The sequence below is a fragment of the Panthera tigris genome, chromosome C1, assembly GCF_018350195.1.
Source record: "Panthera tigris isolate Pti1 chromosome C1, P.tigris_Pti1_mat1.1, whole genome shotgun sequence".
Classification (NCBI taxonomy): Eukaryota; Metazoa; Chordata; class Mammalia; order Carnivora; family Felidae; genus Panthera; species Panthera tigris.
This window is the reverse complement of record NC_056667.1, coordinates 26,457,002-26,466,403: the sequence shown is the minus strand read 5'-3', so window position 1 is coordinate 26,466,403 and position 9,402 is coordinate 26,457,002. Positions and strand designations below refer to the sequence as shown.

Here is a 9,402-nt window from a genome sequence, read left to right as displayed (position 1 = left end):
TTGGGAGCAGAGTGTCCAGTAAGGAAGCACACTGCACTCAGCATAGCCAGGGCACTGGATGGCCATGGGGCAGGATGGGGACAGGCAGGGGCTTTGGCCGTTGTGGGGGGCTGCGTGGTAGAGGCATTTCAAAAGGTGAGCGTTTAGGACTCAGGGCTGCTGAGAGGCAGGATGTAGGGGTTTGAGGGTTTAAGACACTGGGTGGAGTTGGGGTTGCAGAGGCCAAAGACGGATCATGAGACTGCAAAGAAAAAGGAAGCCGGGCCAGGCGACTGCCCCCCAACCTCCCAGGAGGCACATCATGACAGCATCAGGACACATGTAGCTTGTGACCAAATCTTGTTTATTTTAGAAGCATAAACAGTGGAACTAGGAAGGAGTGAGAACGAGACACCAGTCCCCTCGACAGGGCCAGATCCAGCACAGGCTGTGTGTGAGCTCTCTGACCCAGCAGCCTCAACCAGCCCTTTCCTGTGAGGACAACGTGGGCAGAGGTGAATCTTTCATGAGGGAGGGGTAAATTGGCTCCAGGTTGCTCTGAACCAGGTGAAAAAGTCCAGAGGCCCCACAAGGCCCTTGGTCTGGAGCACCCCAAGCTGGCTTTGTCTGTGCCTGTGGCAGAGTCATATTCTGGAGGGGGATCCATGGTGCCCCTCTGGTCACCAGGAAGGCCCAGATGCTCAAACACAATCTGCAATGAGGGCTCCTGGCCAGCAAGCATCTGCTTCCCTTGCTCCCTTCTTTCCTGCAGTCTTCAGGGAGAGGGCATCCAAGGCAGCCAGACTTCCCTGTGCCGCTCTGTTGGGTGACATAAGCCCCAGCCCCCTACACATACTGCTTCTTGGAAGCAGAGCTGCTGGGGCGACTGGGGGATTTCTGGCCACTCTCAGGAGGCGGGTCCAGGAAGAGGGGGGCCCTGGAAGAAGCCAGCCTCTCCTCTGTAGTCAGGTTGGCCCAGTTCTGCTCACTGGATGAGAGCCCATTGTAGGTAGGGCAAGGCGGGGACGAGGGGCCCTCGCCCACGGGGAGGTAGAAGAAGACCTGGTCAGGGTAGGGCTCCGAGGAGGTGCGCTGGGCCGGGGGCACATCCTGGCCCTGCCGGGCCCTCACCTCCCGGCTGAGGCAGCGGCACAGCAGGTGTCCCAGCTCCAGCAGGTTGAGCACCAAGGAGATGAGTCCGACCACCAGCATGAAGATGATGAAGATAGTCTTCTCTGTGGGGCGCGAGACGAAGCAGTCTACAAGGTAGGGGCAGGGGGCGCGCTGGCACACGAACACTGGCTCCATGGTCCAGCCATAGAGACGCCACTGGCCATACAGGAATCCTGCCTCCAGCACACTTTTGCAGAGCACGCTGGCCACGTAGGTGCCCATGAGCGCCCCGCGGATCCGCAGGCGGCCGTCCTCTGCCACCGAGATTTTGGCCATCTGACGCTCTATGGCTGCCAGTGCTCGCTCCACGCGTGGGTCCTTGGCTGGCAGCGCCCGCAGCTCCCCCTCCTTCTGCCGCAGCCGCTCTTCACGCCGGGACAGATAGATGACGTGGCCCAGGTAGACCAGGGTGGGTGTGCTGACAAAAAGGAACTGCAGCACCCAGTAGCGGATGTGGGAGATCGGGAATGCCTGGTCATAGCAGACATTGGTGCAGCCCGGCTGGGCCGTGTTACACTCGAAATCTGACTGCTCGTCGCCCCACACGGACTCGCCAGCCAGGCCCAGGATGAGGATGCGAAAGATGAAAAGCACCGTCAGCCAGATCTTGCCCACTACAGTCGAGTGCTCCTGGACTTGGTCCAGCAGCTTCTCGAGGAAGCCCCAGTCACCCATGGCTACCCGGCCTCCTCCGTCTGCAGGGAGATAGAGGACACAGTCAGCATGACATCCTTCTCAGCTGTCCTGGCAACAAGCTTGCAGGGAGGTTGGCCACACCCATTTTACCTACAGGGACACTGAGGCTCAAGGAAGGGAAGGGACTGGCTTGGGGGCTCACAGCCAGCAGGGTGGTCAGGACTAAAAGCTGATCTTTGGATGATGGCTACTAGGTCCTTGTCTTGTCATACCTCTGTATCCCTCTTGTTCCCAGGCCGAGTCCCAGGATAACACAGCTCAAGATTTGGATCAAATTGAGGCTCCTGAGCTTATGGGAACAGAATCTGAGGAACTTACCCCAGGTCACATGGCTGTGCTATGCCCCTCCTTCCTTTTGCCCATGATGGGCTGGCTGTCCCCAACTGTGGGCAGTGGTGGTGCTATCTTCAGCTTCTCAGGGGGCCCAAAACCTCAGGTCCCTGCCCCCCTGCCCATGGTAAGTCACCCAGCTGACCTCACTCTAACCTTTGAGCTGCGGTAAGGGGCAGGTGGGAAGGGTGTTAGATGCTAAAGGCAACATCCTGCATTAGTTCCACCTGTCAACAATAGTGACCACCTGCCACTTAAGTATGGACACTGATCCTACCCCCTTCCTCCATACCCCCTGGGCCCCCAAGCTGTTGTTGATAAATTCTAGACTCTTAAAAGAACTGTCATAGCAGGGTGGAGGCATAGGCCACCAAGTTCCCAGAACACGGGGTATGGGGGAGGTGGGTGGGCAGAGAGCTGGGGGAAGAAATGCAGGGAAGGGGGCAGGGGAGGCGCTTCTTCAAGGAGCAAAGCTCTTTAGAGCCAGGCTCTGGAATCAGACTTTGGTGCTGGCTCCCTTTTGCTAACTAACCCTGGGTAAGCGTCAACCTTAGCACCTCAGTCTCCTCTCCTGTAAAATGGAAATAATACTCCCACCTCCTAGGGTTATAAGGATACAGTGAAAGAAGCCAGTAACGTGGCTCAGCAGAGAGCCTGGCCCGCAGCCGTCGCGCCTCCCCCGACCCCCAGCAACCCTCAGCCCGTGGCGGCCGAGTGGCCGGTGGCGGAGGCGTCTCCCTCCCCCGCGCCCCGCTCGCTAGTTAGCAGGTGGCGTCCTGGCCCTCCCCACCCCCAAGCCCAACTCACCGCCTGCCTGCCGGGTGGCCCAGGTGGCGGCGGGGTTAGCGCGACAGCGGAGCGGCGCCCGCAGGAGCCCTGCTGGACGGCGCCGGACGGCGGGGGCGCCTTAAATAGCGCGGAGGGGCGGGGTGGGGGCAGGAAACGCCACGGGAGGGCGGCGGGGCGCTTCTCAGAGCCGGGGGCGGGGACCAGGAGGTGCCGACTCCCTGTAGCGACGCTTAAGGAAAGGGCCCCGGGACTGGCACTGGGAATTAGGAGGTGGAGGGGGCTTGAGAGGCCTCTGGCTCCCCTTCTTCGCCTTCTGCTTGGTATTCTGGCCCGGAACCCTCCCAGCCTCTGTTTCTTTGGCTCTGGAACAGGAGTTCTGCAGGGCCAAACCTTTCCCAGGTGGCTGGATTTGAAAGGATCACAGCGAGAACTTTCTGATCCTGCAACTGACCTGAGGGCTGTGAGGGATGGGCAGATGCGGATGAGGGTGTGGGGGCCTCCAGGGAAGGACCTTTCCTTGACCATGGGGTCCTCTTGCCCTTGGTCAGAAAAAAGAGAGAAGACCACTCATTTTTCAGGGCGCCACCTTGTGCCCCGCGCTGTGCCGGGACTTGGCAGTCGAGGCTCATCAGTACGGGGGGGGGGGGGGGGGGACCACATCGGGAGAGAGGGGTTATATCTGCCCTCCCTAGAGTCCGTGGTGGAGCTGGGCTCTCAACCCAGCCTGAATTCTTGCGGAATTCTCAAACATCTCCACTCCTGGGCAGGCGATCAGAGGTCACTAAGCAACTCCCCATAGATCACTGGAGACTGAAGAGGAGGGGCTCTCCACCTTTCGCTTGGATCCCTTGCTCATGCCTCTAAATGGGGAGGGGGCTCCCAAAGGAATGAAAGGGGGGGGGGCAGAACCTGCCATCCTTCATTCAGGCATCGCCCTGTCGATGAAAGTTAATGAGGGTCTGCTGTGCTGCACGCATTGTAAGTGGAGCTGGGGGGTTGACCATAGCCAGCCAGTGTAGTCTCTGGTCTCCCACTCTCACTGGCTGCTACAGGAGGCCGGAATTGAGCATATCAGCCCTTGGGTAAGAGTAAAGTAGCAAATCTGGAAGGTTCTCGGGAGGACTACAGGGTGACTCAGAGGGGACTTGGTTAGGGACGTTTCCTGAGAAGACTGAATTAGCTGGTTGAAGGGGGTGCAAGGGGGAACATTCTAGGCAGAAGGAACAGTGTGAGCAAGAGCCTGGGCTGCAAGGTCTCGAGACCTTGGCTGCTGCCCCTAGGGTGCTGAGACTTTGCTGGGAGGAGGCCAAAGAATCTAGAAGTTGAGACTTTGCTGAGGACTCCTGTGCCTTTAGGCAAGTTGCTTAAACCCCTGTGCCTCAGTTTCTTCTTCTGTAGAATGGGGATGGTGGTTGTTCCTACTGTGTGGAGTTGATAGGAGATCCAATCAGCACATAGCATAGTGGTACACAAGGAGTTTTCAAGTGAGCAGTGGCTAAAAATGTCTTGAAGAAACAGTTGTGACAAAAAGAGTCTGTGGGTTGGTCTTGATGGGAGCAGAGAGGACTGAGGGGAAGGAGACCCAGAGTGGAGTGGTGGGGGGCAGGGCAGCTAAGGAAAGGAAACGTGGCAGGTGGGGACTGAGGCCTGGGGCAGGTGGTGGAACGGTCCTGGTTTTTCTGCAGCAGGTTTTCTGCAGCAGGCTTCAGTCCTCGGACTCCCAGTGCCCCAGGGCTGGGTCCCTGAGGGTCCTGCCCTCAGCCCTGGCAAGCAGACTTCTGGGGCAGCAAGTGTGCTGGGCCTGGCTCAGACCTCAAAACTTCAGGATCAGACTGAGCTGGCTTCCCCTTCCAGGCCTGTCCCTCAGGGCCAGGCTGAGCAGAGCCTCCTCCCGGATTTCCAAAGCTGACAACTGCGCCCACTTAGTTCTGACCTCGGAGGGCATGAGAACGGAGGTCCCTGGAGGCGGGTTCTTACCACGCCCCCAAGACAGCCTCGCTCTGAGTTCCTCTCCAGCTGCTGGGCCCAGGCTCTCCCAAGCCTTTCTGATCCCCTCTCCTGGAGGGAGAGAGGAGCAGGTGGAGAGGGCAAGGCATCCTTGGAACCCCACACCTCTCTTCCCACTGCCCTGACCCTGTTTAAGCCACTGTCTCAGTGTGCTCTCAGTGGGTCTCCTGGCCTCCAGCCTTATCCCTCTCCCCCTTTCACTATGTGATTGAGCCATACTCCATTACTGTAGTTCTCTGAGCACTCTACTTGTGCCCATGCCGTTCCCTCTGCCTGGAGTGCCCTCACATGCCTAACCGACAAGTCTTTCTGTGCTCTATGTCAACTTCTCCCAGAAGCCCCCTTGCTGTCTCCCCTGGGTTAGGTGAGCCTTGGTGCCCTCAGTGGCTCACGTATTGCCCCTGGATGCATTGTTTTATTTTGGGTTTTTGGGTGGCTATTTTTAAAAATTTTATTTTTAATTGTAGTAAAAAAAAAACACATAAAATTTACCATCTGAACCACTAAAAAATGTACCATTTAGTAGTGGTGTTAAGTACATTGACATTGTTGAGCAACAGAGCTCCAGAACTTTTTCATCTTGCAAAACTGAAACTGTCTACCGATTAAACCTCCCCCCACCCCATTTCCCTTCCTCCCACCCTGGGTGCGTCACTTACTGCATGAGACTGAGGGCCCCTAGAGGGCACGCAGTGGGGTCTTCTTTACATCCCCAGCACCTAGCAGGGCACCAGCCCCATATATGAACGTATTAATTCAGCACGTTTTTACTGAGCACCCCCTGCTGCTGTGGCACTGTCTTAGTCAGTGGTCCCTGGAGACCAACCAGGGAACGACAAGACTCCCTGTCCTTGTGGATTTTACACTCTAGCTGTGGGGAGACAGAACACAGAACCTGCTAGATGACGACAAAGCTATGTGGAAAGCAGGGAGGGAGAGTTGAGCATGCCGAGGGTGCAGTTTTGATGTTGAGTAGAAGAGAGGAGATTGTCTCACTAAGCAGTGGGCATTTGATGCGCACCCTGAAGGAAAGGATGGAGCGAAAGAGCCTTCTGGACAGAGGGAACAGAGAGTGCAAAGGCCCTGAGGCAGGAACATGCCTGGCAGGAACATTTCCTGCTTGAGGGCAGCAAGGAGGTCAGTGTGGCTGTAGTGAGGTGAGCGAGAAGTGGTGCATTCTGAGAGAGAACAGGTGAGTGTGGGGTGGGCAGATCTTAGAGGCCCCTCAAGGGCTGTGTGAGATGTCTCAGGAGGTGCAGGCAGGGCGGGTGACCCGGCCTGACCTGGGTTGTGAAGGATCACTGGGGCTGTGGTGCCGAGAATGGACTGTGGGGGTGAGTGGTGAATATGGACATCCCCCTTTGGGACAGGACTTGTTGCCCAGCTGTGGGAGTCTGGGCAGCTGACAGCCTCCAGCTGTTAGCCCTTTCAGGTCCGCTCCAGCTGTCCAGGTGGCCAAGCTCGGGGGGTGGCCCCAGGCAGTGACTGAGCCAAGCAGCGGTCAAGGGCCCAGCCAACTCCACATGACTGCCTCTAACCGACAATCTTTGCCTGATGGACACAGCACAACAGGTCTTGTTGCTCAGTCCCGCTTCCTCCCCTTTCCGTTCTTCTGCTTCCCAGAGCTAGGGCAGGAAGCAGGGACGTTGTTGTAGTAATCCAGGTGCGAGATGATGTGGTTGTCTCAGCTCAAGCCGCTGTAACAGAATGCCACACACTGGGGACCCTAAACAATGGAAATTTATTTCTCACGGTTCTGGAGGCTGGAAGTCCAAAAAGGTTCTTGGTGAAGACCCTCTTCCCGGTTTACACAGGGCTGTCTTCTCATTGTGTCCTCACGTGGTGAAGGGAGAAAGGTCCTCCCTCTTCTGTGTCTTCTTCGAAGGGCACAAATCCCATTCTCGAGGGGCTTCACCTCCCAAGGGCTCCACTTCCTAATACCATTACAGCAGAAGTTAGGATTTCAAGGTATGAATTTTGGGGGGACACAAACATTCAATCCATAATAGGAAGCTGAGACCAGGGTGATGACACAAGATACTCTCCTGTTTAGCTTGGGCTGCGTGGTGGCTGTTATTTCGTGCAGTAGGTGTGGTTGTGAAGGCTGTGTGTGCGTGAAATCTAAATCTACCATGTGCGTGAGGGAAGGAGGCTTGCAGTGAATGCTCATGTGCTGGGGAAGGAGGAGATAGAAGCGTGTACCCTGAGAAGAGAAGGCCAGGGGACATGAGAGCCACCTTGTGGTGACAGCGTTGTGTGCTGGGGACTCTGGATGGTGAACAGTAGCTCCAGGTGTCCTGGATCAGGAGAGTGAGCTGCACTGCTCAGAACAGCTCTCAGGCTCTCAGGCAGAAGGTGGCACATCTCAGGACAGGGCTGGGACATCCTGTCAACCACGGTCCTCACCCCCAGCCTGGAGAAGGAGCCTGGGGCTGGAGGCTCAGTCTGTGCTGAGCTAGCCAGTGATGTCCTCTGGTTGCTCTGGCCTCCAAGCCATCCTTGGCCAGGCAGCTGAAACTGCCCTGGAAGATGCTGGAATGTGTGGCAGCAAGCAGGAGAGACCTTCCCTGAGACCTTTGCAATCATCCAGGCCAGGCTGGGACTGGCCTTGTTGTGGCCTGGGCAGCAGGCAAGCTCCTGCCTGGATATTTACTGAACACATTAGCACCATACTGCTGGGTTACCTTCAGTGTCTCATCTCTACAGCAACCCAAGGAGTAGTACTGCTCTGAGTGCTGGGATGAATATGGTCCCTTTGTCCCTCGGGTCAACTCTCCACCCTGCTCTGTGCCCCAGGAGGCTGAGCCATAACTGGCTGCCTCATTTGGCTCCCTTGCTCTCTGGATCCTGGTTGGGTTGTGTCAGTGGGAGCCACTGGCAGGAGGGCAGGAGATGAGAAAGTGAAGTTGGGGTATTTATTTGGTCGCTGGGGTGGAATGCATCCTTGCAGCTCCAGTGTGGCAACCCAGTCCGTGGCTACCCTGGTACAAGCCCCAGGGCACTGCAGTAGTGTTTGTGGTTTCCTTGATCATGCGCATACTTTTTAAAACAAATTGGCTCAGTTGGTTAAGCGTCTGACTCTTGCTCTCAACTCAGGTCATGATATCATGGTCGTGAGATCAAGCCTGCATTGAACTCCATGCTGAACGTGGAGGCTGCTTGGCTTTCTCTCTCTCTGCTCCTCCCCAACTTGCGCGCATGTTCATGTGCATACGCACCGGCTCTCTCTCTCTCTGCCTCTCTCAAAATAAATAAACATGAAAAAATATCCCTCAAGGAAACTCTTTAAAGTTACTGGGTTTGAATGTGCCATCTGTTTTTTGCTGGGACCCTGACTGGTGCAATTCACATTGTAATGATGACAAGACTGCCGTTCTGAAAGCTTGCCCAAGGTGCAGCGTGGTGACTGTGGTCATGAAGTGGTTAAGCTATGATTCAGACTGTGGGGGGGTGGGTGTCAGCCCAACCCTGGGCCCTTTAAGCTTGGTTGGCTTACCCACCCCACTAATAGCCACACGAAAGAGCAAAGGTGAACCACAGCCTGTTCTGTGGACATAGTGATCTGCCCTCTCCTTGCCTGCATTGGCTCTTGGTTCACTGCTCCTAGATTTCTGGCCCCTGGCCTTGGCTTTGATGGTCACTAAATGTGTCTCTTATTAGTGGAGCCTTGCACCCCCTTTTGCTTTCCATTCCAGTCTGGCTTGAATGTTGGTGTCCCCTAAATTGCAGGTCACCACACAGTACTGGGGGGATGGGGTGGGGGGGGCTGTGAACCACCCCAACTGTTGGTTACTGCAGGAGACGAGTGTGTTACTGTCTCCCCTGACTCGGAGCTGTTTGAGTTCAGCTCCTGTCCTCCTATGCAGTCTCCACCTCCTGCCAGGGCCCCGGTGAGCCAACAATGTTCAGGGCAGATGGAAGGAGCTGCTGAATAATGCTTGAGTGAGGCTGGGACTCCCACCTTTAAAGGAGACAACCATCCTGTTGTGGCATATTATAAGGAGAGTATGAATAACAGAGATTTGTGTACACAGGGTGGGGACGTGGATTGTTGATGGTGGTGATTGGGTTATAAAGGAGGAGGGAGTGTGGTTTATCTATGGGGAGAACAATGATTGTGTGTGTGCTCAGAGCAGTGTTCTCACTAGAAACGCGGGAAGCGCTGTTGCAGAGGGAGCACAGCGTCCTCTTGTGACCACACTTACAATCACAACATATATACCAGTAGGTTCCACCCACATCCCCACCCAGATCAACCCCAGCCCCAGTCTGCCTTCACCCCCCAGACGTACAGCCCTCCTGAGGGCTACCTTCCCTGCCCTCAGGGTCTTGTGGGTGGGAGTACAGAATAGAGGACGGAGCCAACCTGTATAAAACACAGCCTTTATTGATCTCAAGGAACATCTATCTTGAGTCTCTGGCAGCAGA

At 56.0% G+C, this 9,402-nt stretch overlaps 1 protein-coding gene across 1 annotated transcript; it reads right to left on the bottom strand.

Moving 5' to 3' along the window:
• Positions 1-330: 330 nt before the first annotated feature.
• GJA4 (gap junction protein alpha 4) lies at positions 331-3,051 on the bottom strand. The gene is made up of 2 exons (XM_042996153.1): positions 2,986-3,051; positions 331-1,847 (listed from the first exon to the last, which is right to left on the bottom strand). Exon 2 carries the CDS (start codon positions 1,825-1,827, stop codon positions 826-828), a length of 1,002 nt encoding a protein of 333 aa, XP_042852087.1. The 5' UTR covers positions 1,828-1,847; positions 2,986-3,051; the 3' UTR covers positions 331-825.
• Between the last annotated feature and the right edge of the window lie 6,351 nt (positions 3,052-9,402).